A 14,047-nucleotide genomic window follows, 5' to 3' on the forward strand; every position below is an offset into this window, starting at 1 on the left:
TCCGGTCATGCCCCAAACACACACTCCGGTCCCAACCAGGACACACACTCCGGTCCCAACCAGGACACCCACTCCGGTCCCAACCAGGACAACCAGGACACCCACTCCGGTCCCAACCAGGACACCAACTCCGGTCCCAACCAGGACACCAACTCCGGTCCCAACCAGGACACCAACTCCGGTCCCAACCAGGACACCAACTCCAGTGCCAACCAGGACAGCCACCCCTGAGATGCCAGTGTTCCTCAGACAGTTTGCAGAGGAAGGCTGGTTCAAGGACATGTATCCAGATCATAGGGTACTCTAGGTTAACTTCAAAAACATATCTCCTGTGCACAAAACAATATGGTAATGGTACAAGTTTATCTTGTATGTGTATTTGTGTGTGTATTTGTGTGTGTATTTGTGTGTGTGTATGTGTGTGTGTGTGTGTGTGTGTGTGTGTGTGTGTGTGTGTGTGTGTGTGTGTGTGTGCGCGCAGTGTATCCGAAGCACCCTATCTCCAGAGGATTTCTCCTTGCACCTGCTGGATTGTCTAAACACTTGCAGCGCTCCATCCAAGATGCAGATGGTAGCTGCACTACAGGCACTGCACAGACAGGAACTGCTACAGAACACAGACAAGATTTACAAAGGCCTTATCGACTCTGTGTCAAAACACATCAGACCTAACATGGTACTGTATGACATGTCGCGCTGCATTGAAGTACTGTATTTTGAAGGTGTGTCTCAGTTTTTTACTGTTTGTGTGTGTGTGTGTGTGTGTGTGTGTGTGTGTGTGTGTGTGTGTGTGTGTGTGTGTGTGTGTGTATTTCAGTCCCCTGAGGAGCGGATCCTGATTGTTGAAATTTTAAATCGTTTAATGTGTCTAAAATCGGACAGCTGCGACCTTGTGATAAGTCTTCTCACTCTTCTGGCCTATAAAAAACTGCATCTCCGGTTAGTCCATCTCCATCAATGCTTTGCTGCTGTTCCAAATGTCAATGGGTGGCACTGTCAATGGCCTCTCAGGTTTTTATTATGCCTCCGCCGGCGACAGCCTTGGCTGGAGACCATTATGTTTTTGGGTCGTCCGTCCATCCGTCCGATTCTTGTTAACGCAATATCTCAGGAACGCCTTGAGGGAATTTCTTCAAATTTGGCTCAAACATCCACTTGGACTCACGGATGAACTAATTCGATTTTGGTGGTCAAAGGTCAAGGTTCAAGGTCACTGTGACCTCACGACTGCGGTTTCATGCTCATTAATGCAATATGCCAAGAACACCTTGAGGGAATGTCTTCCAATTTGGCTCAAACACCCCCTTGGAGTGGCTGGGGGGGGGGGGGGGGGGGGGGGGTGCGGGTGGTTTAAGGGTAGGAGGGGCAGGGCAATTTTCCATGTTGAAAACGATTAGCCGTGTTGTTGAGGTACTCCAAAACAGTGCCTAAAGTGACATAAGGTTGAATGTCCACACCACTGTGCCATGGCCTTCAAGGTATTGTGCTTGTATGAGTCTGGACAGACTCTACATGGATGTAGAGTCTACATCCATGTCCATACATTGTAGACTGTTACATGACTTGTTGGCGGAGGCATACAACCGCAATGTGCTTATTTCTTTTTTTTTGTCTGCTTCTCAGGTGAAATTTTAACTTCCTGAACTGAATGAGGGCATATGGATGGAGAACATGTCATTTTATATACAGTATTTCTGTTGTCCCTTCAATAGGAAAACAGGCATGCGCTTGCTGACAGGGATCGGTGTGCATGAGGCTGAGCAGTGGCTGTGTCCGGAGCTGGAGAGCTGGGAGTCAGAGCTGCGGGACCAGTCGAACGTCTGGAAGAGCCTGCATGAGAGAACGGAATACTGGCTGGAGCTATGGATCTCCAAATACAAAGTAAACAAAGAAGGGGTTGATTTTAGCTCGGTCTAAAATCTAACTTTTAATGGTTGGGGGAGGGGGGACGTAACAGATTTGATAGTCATCATTATTGCCACTCATTAAAGTATTTTTAAGCATGACAAAATGGTAGAACAGGCGCTTGAAAATTGAGAGGGCCTCCCTCTTCTGATGTCCTTTACTGTGACCCTAACTCCTCTAAATAGGAGCACATGAGAGCTTGTCAGAGTGTTGGTGACTGCCATGGCCTGCAGCGTCCTGACAGGTTTTGACTTGCTAAGCCAGGGGTGGGCAATTATTTTTCATGGGGGGCCACATGAGAAACCCAGATTGTTGCCGGGGGCCGAACAAATATTGTCATGCCGTAACCCATGGATGGGTAACTTTGATGATAGAGAGGGCCACAAAAAATGTCCTCGCTACCAGGTTTTGCTGAGGGCCGAACGGCGCCAGCGTGAAAAATTTGGTGCATTTGAAGCCACGTTTAGAGGAATAACTCATTTTAAATTAACAGTTGTGATGTCATTATTCAGTCTTAACCACCAATATTTCATCCTTTTCTCACTCACTATGTCACCACCTGCTCTCAGGGCTTGAAATTAACTTTTTTGACCACCTGCCAATATGGCTGCTAGATTTTAAAGTTACCAGCCAATTAGAATTTCAACTAGCCAAAATGTTTTTCTTGAAATAAATCAGAATATGAGTGGGTTAATTTAAGCATACGTATCAGTAAGTGGCCCGGGATGATCAAAGCCTGTGTTGAGGGTCACACGAACAAAAATGCAGTCTTGAAGCTAAATAAATCCAAAACCAATGAGTTAATTATTTAAATTTCTAATTCAATGTAGCCTTTTAGTCATAAAGATTATTGAAAGATATTCCAGATTCCAGATTGAAATGCTATAACAGAAGTGGAGTATTGGCCAGAACGACATGAACATTTGGACACTTATTCAGCGGGTATCTTGCATGTTGCGTTCAGGTGCACTGTGTAAAAAAAAAAAAAAAAAAAAAAGATTTTTTGCAATTCCATCGCGGGCCACACAGGTGGTGCCCGCGGGCCGCATCCAGCCCATGTATTCCAGGATGTATGTAGTTTGCCCATGTATGTGCTAAGTCATTAACTGGTTTCCCTCTCATCTCCTCTCTCCTCCCAGGAACATACCAGGTGTCAGAACCTCAGGAGTGCAGCACAGTGGAAGCCTCTCACCTTCACCATAGTGGATGTGCTTAATTACTTCTGCTCCATCCGAAAAGAGGAATACATGAAGGCCCAATATGTTCCACCTGTGGGTCGCAAAGACACCGTGCTTCTGCCCCAATCTGACTGGTATAAAATATCTCCAGTTACATCAAATAGATGTTATACATACATGCACCTGTTGTCTAATTGTTTACTCTTCTGTGTGTGTGTATTTAGTTGTTCTCAGCCAATTTACCGTCTAGGAGAGAATAATAGCATGGGCAGGATACGTGGGCCACCAGGTAAGATTTCATCTCCCACCTTGCCTTGGTAAAGATTACTCATAAAATGTGGGGGCATCTGGGTAGTGCAGAGTCAAAAGCACTCGCCTACCACCACGGAGACCTGGGTTCAATTCCCGGCAGCGGTACCTCCGGCCTGGCCAGACAGACGTTCCTACAGACACAATTGGCCCTGTCTGCAGTTAGGGGACCAGTGGGGTAATATGTGTCCTGATCGCTGCACTAGTGCCTCCTCTGGTCAGTCCGGGCACCTGCTTTGGGGGGGGGGGGAATAGTGTGACCCTCCCACACGCCACATGCTGCCAGCAAAACTCCTTGCACAATGTATTGGAGGGAGTCTATAAGCTATGTCTTCCCAGATCCACAGAGGAGGTGGAGCAACAACCAGGACAGCAGGGGTAATTGGCCAAGTACAATTAGGGAGAAAAAAAGGATGACTCATAAAATACAACTGTTTTACTAAACAATACTCGTGTTTTCTAACCTCCAGTGGATTCTTGTCTCACAGGTATAAATCTGCCTCCTCTGCGAAACCGTCCATTTCTCATGTGCTTTCCCAATGTCATCACCTTGCCATTACCTCGGGTTAGACTGTGCCCCTTCCCCATCCGCTCAGACCAGAAGTGTCCCACGGCCTCTCCTCCACGCTACTTCATTCTGCAACAGTCTTATGTAGAGTACTACAGATGATGCCTATCAGGCTGCTAGTTTAACATTAATCCATGATAAACCCCATTACAAATATATTTTTTAAAGATATGCTTGACAGAATTAAAATGACTTAATTAAATCAATGCTTTATGATTTATTCTGTAACTTATGTAACTGCATTCATTTGGTACATGGTTGATTTAGTACACTCATGCATTTACTGATGTTGGTGATACTTTGGACTCATTATAGACCTGAATACGAAATGTATCATTCTGATAAAGCAGACATATGCCACAATAATGACATAAATTGAAACAGCACAAACAAAAAAGAAAAAACATAGTGAATAAAAATATATAGTAAGAAAAATACTTAGAATAGCAGCGCAAACTTTGTTTTTCCTTTAGAAAAACAAAATCATGACTGGACAGTGAATTTATACTAATTTCAAATAAATGTCAATATTTTGCACCTCCTATACATTAATTTCCTATTTAAAGAACAGTTTTGCAAACACATAAAGTTGGTTGCTGACATTAAGTGTGTCATGTTATAAAATGTTTTTCACACTTGCTCCATCAGGGTTTTGCAAGACTGGTGGCCCCCCAGATATTTGGACAAGTGCCATGTACAAAGTACTGCAGTGCTGACAGTTGTAAAGGCACATGAGTGGACAGACTGTAAGATTAAACCAGTGGGATTTGATCATCTTTCTCTGTTTACAGAGTTTTAGCACAAAACTACTGCTTCACATGCTACAACTTAATTCATATAGTAAACAAGTTAATAGCATACAGAGTACGATTTAGGCTTTAAGCACCTTTTGATTGAAGTTTGGCATATATTTGTTACATTGTTCCAGCCAAATAATTTGTCCATAACAGAAAAGAGCATAACTGAACAATGCAATCCATGGCTGAGAAAGTAATATACTAGTCTCGCTGGCCAGCCTCCTCTCCCTTCCGTCCGAGGAGTCTGGCGCCGCAGGTCTCCATAGTGGGATGGGCGGCGCTTAGCGGCAGTGCCCTTGGAAAATAGTTTCCAACAATCCAATTTGCCGTTTTCAGCGTGTAGCAATGAGCTAGCGTGTAGGTTTCTGCCGTTAGCTTGCTAACTAGTTAGCGTTGTTGTTTTCACGGAGGCGGCAGGGCACTATTTACAGCGACACACAGGGAGGAGGGAGCGGAAGCCGTTCTGATTGACATGGTCGGAGCCAATGACAGAGTTTGTAATAAGCCGGGAGCGGACATCCGGCTGCCACCGAAACAGTCACTCTAATGGGAGAGCAGAGTAGAGCAGGGGAGGGTTTATCCCAGTTATGGAGACCTGCGGCGCCAGACTCCTCGGACGGAAGGGAGAGGAGGCTGGCCAGCGAGACTAGTAATATACTAGCCCATTGCTACGAAGATCATTTGATTGTCAAGCTTGTGCGCATTGCTCTGGTGTGTGTCAGTGAGTGAACCCCTGAACTTTGCTCTATTCAACCAAGTCTTTATCATAGTTGAGCAGGTCACAGGTCAGGAAGAGGTCAGAGCGCCCGCTCTCTGTCAGCAGCCTGTTGAGCTGGCTGCTGGTGGCATGGATTTCCACAGGCTCGTCCAGAGGCCAGTCTAGGAGCTGGGCGCTGGAGGGCAGGTCAGGCAAGCCTGGCTGGTAGTCCTCCAGGGGGTTGGGATACAGTAACTGGCGGAGGGAGGGCATTCTCACGGCTGTTCTCACCAGGTGAAGTAGGCCGGCCATGGAGAGCGGGTTGAGGGCCAAACCCAGGCTCTTGAGTGCACGGCAGCAGCCCAGAGAGGGCAGCAGGCTGCCCAGCAGGGCGTCGTTCAGGCCACAGCCACTCAGAGTGAGGTGCTGCAGGCTGTCAGAGGCAAGGGAGAGGAGGTGGCGAACAGAAGGCAGGGTGCTTTCCTCCAGACGGTTCTCACTCAGATCCAGCTGCTGTAGCGTTGGGGCATGTTGGCTGCAGGACAGATAGGCCAGGTCAGCTGGGCTCAGGCGCAGATACGGCAGTTCCAGTATCTCCAGAGGCTGAGACAGTGAGCTGTAACAAAATAGGGGATTGCAGAACATTTACCTAAGTTTGAACATACCGGTATTCAGTATACAGAATTTATTTTATGATTTCAGTCTTAAACATTAAAATTCTGAAGTAGTTCAACTTCAACTTCAACTTTATTATGTCCCCGAAGGGCAACTAGTTTTGCAGCAAGAAACAATACATAAGGTTTAAGAGGATTTGCACTGAAAATTGATATTCCAATTTGTATCAAGTGGTTAGCTATGTTATGTTGCCTTTCCAAGTAAATAAAATAATATATGCCAGTAGGTTTGTTTTCTGAAACACAAAAATGTGTCAGATATGTTGTTGGGTTAGGATGAATAAACTGTCTTCATAATATTGGTCCTCAGAGAAAAAACATTGTGTAGGTTCAAGTACTGGACTCAAGGTGCAGACACAGTTACGTGGTGTGATTGCTAGGGAACCCAGGCCATACCTGAGTAGCATGCGTAGGTGTCCAGGCAGGCGTAGTGCGGTGAGGCTAAGGCGTCGAAGTTGCTGTAACTGTGCCAGACCCAGCGACATTTCCCTCAATGCCTCCTCCTGCCCGGGCTGGTCTCTGCGAAAATCCAGGTTACAGTAGTGCAGGCGGAGCGAGTTGAGTGCAGGGAAGGCAGCGAGCTGGGGCAGCAGCTGAGCCAAGCCCGCCACCCCAAGGCTGCTGTAGCGAACATCCACCCCCAGGAGGCCCTGACGAGGCAGGAGGTCCAGCAGGGTCCTGATGCTGGACACCGAGATTTCCTCCACACGAAGATATCTACACTGGAGCTTGAGGGGTCCGACTGTGCCCAGAGCCCCACGCACACGCTCCCAAGAGCGTGCGTTGACAAAGAGATCGGCTCTCACATGCATCATCACCACATCACCATCGGCCTCCATTTCCTTGCTCTCGTTTCTGCTGCCTGCCACTGTGCTCTCTCTATTTCTCTCCATCTCCATCCTTCTCCTTACTCCCTTAATCTGCTCCTCCTCACCTGGAATCCCTGATGATCCCACACTCTCTCTTTCCTTTTTCCCCAGCTCCCCAGTGTCTGTGCTCGCCTCCTCACCACCTCCTTCCTTTCCCTCCACCCCTTGTCCTCTCTCCCTTTTCACTCTATCCTTCTCTCTCTCCATAGCCAAGACCCGTTTTCTCTCCCGCTCCCTTTCTCTTCTCTGCACCCTCTGAGCTCCAGCCTTCGACTGAACAACCATGGTGCAGAGAGCCACAGTCAGAGACCACCCACCCATAGAGTCTCCCATTCCTCCATCTTCACCTTGCAGCCCACAGAGGTCCAGGACTTGCAGCGCACACCTGGAAAGAGAAGTAGAGGGAAATTGGTAACAGAGTTACTACACATTTTCAGTTAAAAAGTCCATACTTTTGCAGACCTTGATTTTTTTTTTGATTTTGACTGATACAGTACTCAATATGATTTACAGAGATAGACATCTTAGGTCTTATCACTGTATAGATGAAGATTGTTCTGCACAGCCACAAATATCAGAATATGTGAGATAATTGGCAGGCTTCCTACAGGGCTTCCATTTTAAAATTCCATACTTTCCGCTCAGATGATGAGGCTCTATCTGAACATGATTCACACAAACGGTGGCCTCAAAGTAGGTCTAGTCTACAACAACATCAGCTATAATTATGCGTATATGGGACTATGGAACAACATGTTCCATACTTTTCCAGACATGTTTTTCAAATTCCCCAAATATTCCAGACCTGGAGTGGAAATGATTACATTAATTTATTCCAAACCTGCGTATACCCCTGTCATAATCCAAACACTGTAGTTACCTTTGGTCCGACAGTCCTCTCACAACAGCAAGTAGGAGAGCCTGGATGCAGAGTCGATTTGGGGGCTTTTGCCCTGCTCTCCTCCGTCCGCCCACTCGCAGTGTGCGCTCGGGCCATCGCTGCACCAGCTCACCCACAGCCAGCGGTCGGCAGCTGGTGAATGCGGCTTCCAGCAGGTTTCCGTACAGCTCCCTGGGCACCCAGCTCAGCCAGTTAGGCGACGAGCTGTGGTCACTCACCACCTCCTTGGCACAAAGGCTGACTAAAGGAAGCACCATTGCGGAACAGAGAGCCAGGCGAGCTTTAGGTTCAACTTTTAGCGGAATTAATGTTACCTTCGGATTTCCTTTGCCAACGAAGCTGCCGGCGGTTACATGCCTGAAGTTGTGAATGTCTGATACAGTTAGCTATAACGTCAAGTTTCAAACCTCGTGAAGCGAGCTATAGTTTTACGATGGCAATTCGATTCTACCAGTAAAACACCCCAAAAAAGAATTTATAACAGATATCTGATAGCTAGTTTGATTATCCACATTAAGAAACTATGCAGCGACGCCTGGAAACATTTCGCGTGTGAAATATCAGACGTTGGCACATTACGTTATGTTAACTTTGTCTCCGTATGTGGGATCGCTCTCATCTGCGTTGGAGCCATGGATAAATTGGTTGGAGCTCCCCCTCCAGTGTTTACAATTTACAATGACGCATATTGATGACGTATAGTTTACGTCACGTCACGATAAGTTTTTCCCCCTTTCCCGATATGTGCACCTTTGCTTGAACCAGTTTTACCCGCTAACTTTGTGCTTTTACGGTCTTCATTAGTGAGGAATCACGACAACAAACCCGACTTCCGGGGGACTCTTTGGTGTGTGAACATGCGCCAAACAAACGTGATTTAAATATCTTAAAAACTATTTGACATCGCTTATATTTTGACATTCTGAGTGAGAGCAGAAGTAGCTCAAGAGTTTGATGTATAATATACACGTGTTAAAGTTGTGTGAACTGTTGCATTTTTTTTTAATGCACACCGCACAGCTGGGGCTAGAGTGAGCACTCAAAGCTGGCCGTTTGGTTTCCCCCCGGAAATGCGGTTTGTTTACCAAAATGCTGCTCGGCGGATCCCTCATAAGTAGCCATAAAATGAATGCCAAAGTACAATGTGGTTTCGGGTCCAAACTGTTCCCTACCAACAGCACACCATCGCCTCTGCCAATCAGATTTAGAAAGTGATGCTCAGTGTGCATGATGCCTTTAGGAAATCCCTGAACAGGATAAATAAAGTTTTACCTCATTATTATTCATTGTTACGCAGGAGACGTGCGTTATGTGCAAACAACAGCAACTCAGGGATGTGATCCTTCACACGCCATGTACCCATGCCATAGCATAAGAAGTGATTTGTCGCCATCCAGTGGCAGTAGATGCAAATGACAGTTCAGTTGGACCTCCGTGTAAGATGAGATTCATGTAGCCTAGTTCTATTCTATTCTCATTTCTACAGCTCTTCATTCCAGCATGCCTCAAATGACTTTACAGAGAACGAGCCTATATCAACAAACTCAGCAAACAGAACAAGAGATAATGTAATTATAGCCCACACACATCCTGCACAAGGAAACAAAATCAGTAGCATACACATGGAGACAGGCCGACCCGGGCCGACCTACCCAACATCACCAACCATTGTGTCATCACTGATGATGTGTCACAACAATGTCTAAAAAAAAGTCCGCCTATGGGGCTATATGGCACATCATCTCCAGAATCTCCACCCTAGAAATAAGCACACAAAATTACTAATATAGGGTGGAGATCTGTGGCTTCTTGCATACAAATGCCAGTGGTGACAGATGATGTCATCAGTGACCATTTGTGACATCGTCAGTGATGTCACAATGGCTCGAGTGGCATCACGTGATCAGTACTGATGAGAAGAAAAAGCAGTGGCTCCACCATTGAACTCGGAATTTCGGAAAAAATTACCTCCGACAGGGAAAAGTGCAATGGAATGGTCATTCAAGACGGAATTCCAAGTCGGAAACTCGGGCAGCATCCACTAAGCCTGAGTTTGCCAAGCTAAACACTGACGTCACAATCAACATGGCGGCACACAAAGCCACACATACTGTGATAAGTGAGAAGGTACTTTTTCACAAATGTTTCACTTGATGTAGTGTTTGTGTTATGAAACAACTTTTGGTTGCCATTTCGATTCCCATACAGTTGATTTGTGCTTGATAGAAGCATGCGGTATCCTACTAGCATCCATGTTTGTAGGCATGCATGTTTTTCCACACAGATGCACTGGAAGGCATTTAGAGCGGAACACGGAAATACTGCGTCAGAACTTCCAATACCCGACTTTCAAAGGAATGCACCATCAGTGTCAATGTGTCAGTATGTCTGTAGGCTATGTCTGCGCACAAGTGCCAATTGTGACGTCATCAGTCTAAGGGCCCTATCGTTGTACGTCGCTATCGTTTGTGCTGCCTTTGCGCTGCGTTTGCGTGCCTCTTATTGCTATCTTCCCAGCGTCTAAGCTATCGTCTGCCTCCACCGTCCAGTTTTGCGCTGTGATGACACAGGTGTAGGCGTGACCCAGGCATGTCGGTGGGCCTCTACCCTATCATGTGTCTCGTGCAAGTGTCATTTAGCGCTGTGGGGAAGATACCGTCGGTATGTGCCGAGCGCAAAGAGAGGTTTGGGAGTTGCCCATTCCAAAATAGGCGTTACAGCGCAATGTGTTCGAAAAAAATGTGTGCTGGTGGAACGAAATTCAACTTCAAATAGAGCAGCATCACTCATCGTGGCTCAGTACGCTGCGCAATTACGCATGCAGTATAGGCCCGCAGCGGAGATGCAGGAGAAGAGAGCCCGAAAAGGAATATACAGTCCATACAGTCAGATGTTTGGGCAGCAGCCTCTCCCTCTTTCTCTCTCTCACTCTAGTCCCTCTGAGTGAGGAGGAAGCTGCTGACGTGACGCTGTGGTTTTATGGGCATGACCACACCTCCACAATGCTTTTGGGCATAAACACGCCTATACGGAGATGTGCGCCGAGAAGACATGAAGCGCAGCGGGCCGACACACCCACAATTAAGGCTTTGTACGGCGCTATTCCAGCGCAAAACGGGCGCTAACGCAAAATTACCACCATCGGGAAGATAGAGCCCTAAGGCTATAAAACTATTATAGCCCCACGGGTATTACACTAGTATTATAAAAGGGGCAAGTGGGTGAGAAAAAGGAAGTGCTGTGGGGTTGCGCTTTGGTGAAAACCGTCTTCCAATCATGGAAGTTGAAACCCTCATTAGTGTTTTGCTTGCACCTGTGTTTACCCTGCATTTTCGACACAAAATGGCCCCAATGAAAATGGTCATTGCTCTTATGACATCACTGATGATGTCACAATGCCTATGACATCATCAGTGATGTCACAATGCACAATTGCTCAAGTGACATCACTGATGACATCACTTCCAGGACAAAATTTAAACAGAGAACATTGCCCACTAAGATAAGTGATATCATCAGTGATTGATGTCATCACAATTGCTTGAAGATTGTAATTGAGTCTGGTTTCTCTGACTAATTAAGAACCTTAAGCTGGCCCCTTCTGTGGAAAAATAGACTACAGAATGGGAAAGAAATCGAAGCCAGAGAATGATACTCCCTGCAACGATACGTTTGAACCACTGCCTATTGAGAGCAAATTGCCACTCACAGTAGTGCTGCTGCTGAGCTCTCCAGAGGAGGATGTCTTAATCAAAGCCTGTAAAGGAATATATAAATTTGCAGAGAAAGCAGATGAGAACAAGGTGGCTTTGCTGGGGCTCGGAGCACTGGAGCCTCTCTGTCAGCTCATCGTTCACAACAACAAGCTGGTCAGACGCAACGCCTTCATGGCCCTGGGCATCATGGCCACTAACGGCGATGTAAAGAATGCCCTGAAAAAAGTAGGTGTCATCCCATCGATCATCGAAAAACTGTCACTTGAAGAGGATACAGTTGTCCATGAGTTTGCCACTCTCTGCCTGGCCTCTCTGTCAGTGGACTTCGTCTGTAAGGTCCAGATATTTGACAAGGAGGGGCTGCCACCTCTGATCCAGCTGCTGTCCAGCCCGGACCCAGATGTCACGAAGAACACACTTGAGACCATCTTCAACCTGGTTCAGGACCACCCCAGTCTGGAGGCACTACATGAGCTGGGCGGGATCCCTGTGCTGCTGAAACTGTTGAAGTCAGACTTCCCCGTCATTCAGCATTTAGCTTTAAAAACCTTAGCGAATGTCACCATTGATAGAGACACACGCACTGCCTTCAGGGAAGAGCAGGGCTATGAGAAGCTCATGGAGCTCCTCGGCAACAAGGACCTCAATGACCTCCATGTTGAGGCCTTACAGGTGCTGGCTAACTGTGTGGGGGACACCGAGAGTGTCCAGGAGTTCCACCAAGGGGGAGGTCTGACCAGGCTGATGGAGTTTGTTCTCGCCCCCAGCATGCCTGAGATCCAGTCCAATGCCGTCAAATGCATCGCCAGGGTGGCTCAGGGCGCTGAGAACCGTAAGCTGCTCCATGAGCTGGATGTGGAGAAGGCTCTGGTGGAGCTTCTGTCTGCAGAGGGCGATGGTGTGAAGGTGGCTGCCTGCCATGCTGTGGCCAGCATGAGCCTCCACCAAACCAGCAACGACTGCTTCAGAAACCTGGACGGGATCCGTGCCGTGGTGGAGTTGCTCAACAGTGAGAGTGGGGCGCTGAGAGAGGCAGCAGCTCAGGCCCTCGCTATCCTCACACACAACAACCAGCTCAATGCCTGTGAAGTGTCTGAGACAGGGGGCCATGCGATGCTTGTCCAGCAGCTCCATGACACTTGTCCCAGTACGGTGGCCCACGCTGCTGCTGCTCTCGCCAACATGGCCAAACAGGAAGTCCTCCGACGCAGCATCCTGTCGCACGGAGCCGCGCAGGCCCTGGTGGGGCCTCTGAAGTGTGCGGACACACACGTCCTGCTCCATGCCACGCTGTGCCTGGCAGTGCTGGCCTGCAATGCGGAGGCGAGGGCAGAGCTACGAAGCGCAGGTGGCCTCACCCCATTGGTCAATTTGCTGCGCTCCAATCACAAGGATGTGCGTCACAATGCATGCTGGGCAGTCAGTGTCTGTGCCAGCGACGAGCCCACCGCTGTGGAGATGTGCAAATTAGGAGCCCTGGAATTGCTTCAGGAAATCAACCAGTCAGTGAATCGCAAGAGCAGGTTCACTGAGTTGGCCATCGCCAGGCTGCTTGACTTCAACCTGTCTGTCAAATACAGCCTGACAGGCCGTTTGGCCTCCACAGACATCACCACTGATGGCTTCTATGATGTCGGACAGGTTCGTGCAGGTCAGCAGGTTCTGACTCTTGAGGAGTTGTCCAAGCAGCCAGTCAACCATCACCGGCCCATCATTGCTGTCACCATAGCAGCAGAAGATCCAGAAGATCCAGAAGATCCAGAAGATCCAGCAGATCCACCAGAGCAGATGCAGGACAGCGACAATGACTTAGACACCTGTAGCACGTCTGTATGCAGCAAGACACCAAGTAAATTGAAGTGGAAGGAAGATGACGAACATAAAGATGAAGAAGGCAGTAAGGCTCAACATGAGAAGCCGTGGACAATGATGTTTGATAGCTCACTGAAGGCTCTAGTTACTGAGGCCACCAAATCCATTCTCCCACAGAACGACGAAAACCAGCAGTATGGTGCCTTGGCCAAACTGGTGAGTGAAGCCATGGGCGGGGCGGTGGAGGTTGACAGGATGGACGAGTTCCCGTGGGAGCTCCACCTGAGCGAGCTCAAGTTTGAGTTGCACTCCAATGTTGTTCCCATCGGTCGTATCTCTAAGGGGATCTACTGCCACAGGGCAATGCTCTTCAAGTGTCTGGCTGATCGTATTGGAGTGGGCTGCAGTCTTGTTAGAGGCGAGTACCACCGGGCTTGGAACGAGGTCCTCATCAGCCCACGTGCCCCCTCCATCACTGGGTGCACCCCCCAGCCCTACCGCTACATAGTAGACCTCATGCACCAGCCTGGAAGCCTGCTGAAAGCCAGCACCCCTGCTGCTATACAATACCAAACTATATAGACCTACATGGTAGAATAGAAAGAGGCTATAAATACCATG

The 14,047-nt window shown here is 47.8% G+C and overlaps 1 protein-coding gene and 1 pseudogene across 2 annotated transcripts; one reads left to right on the forward strand and one right to left on the reverse strand.

Annotated features, from left to right (window-relative positions):
- Window positions 1-5,486: 5,486 nt before the first annotated feature.
- LOC310793082 (leucine-rich repeat-containing protein 14) lies at window positions 5,487-8,155 on the reverse strand (the record flags this gene model as incomplete). The annotated part of the gene is made up of 3 exons (XM_083654827.1): window positions 5,487-6,070; window positions 6,525-7,382; window positions 7,878-8,155. 3 exons carry the CDS (start codon window positions 8,153-8,155, stop codon window positions 5,503-5,505), a joined length of 1,704 nt encoding a protein of 567 aa, XP_083510953.1. The 3' UTR covers window positions 5,487-5,502.
- A 3,366-nt stretch (window positions 8,156-11,521) lies between these two features.
- LOC310800841 (armadillo repeat-containing protein 3 pseudogene) lies at window positions 11,522-14,008 on the forward strand (annotated as a pseudogene). The gene has a single exon. The product of its transcript is annotated as an armadillo repeat-containing protein 3 pseudogene (transcript).
- Window positions 14,009-14,047: the final 39 nt, after the last annotated feature.

This window comes from Poromitra crassiceps (genome assembly GCF_964638095.1).
Source record: "Poromitra crassiceps genome assembly, chromosome: 2".
Classification (NCBI taxonomy): domain Eukaryota; kingdom Metazoa; phylum Chordata; class Actinopteri; order Beryciformes; family Melamphaidae; genus Poromitra; species Poromitra crassiceps.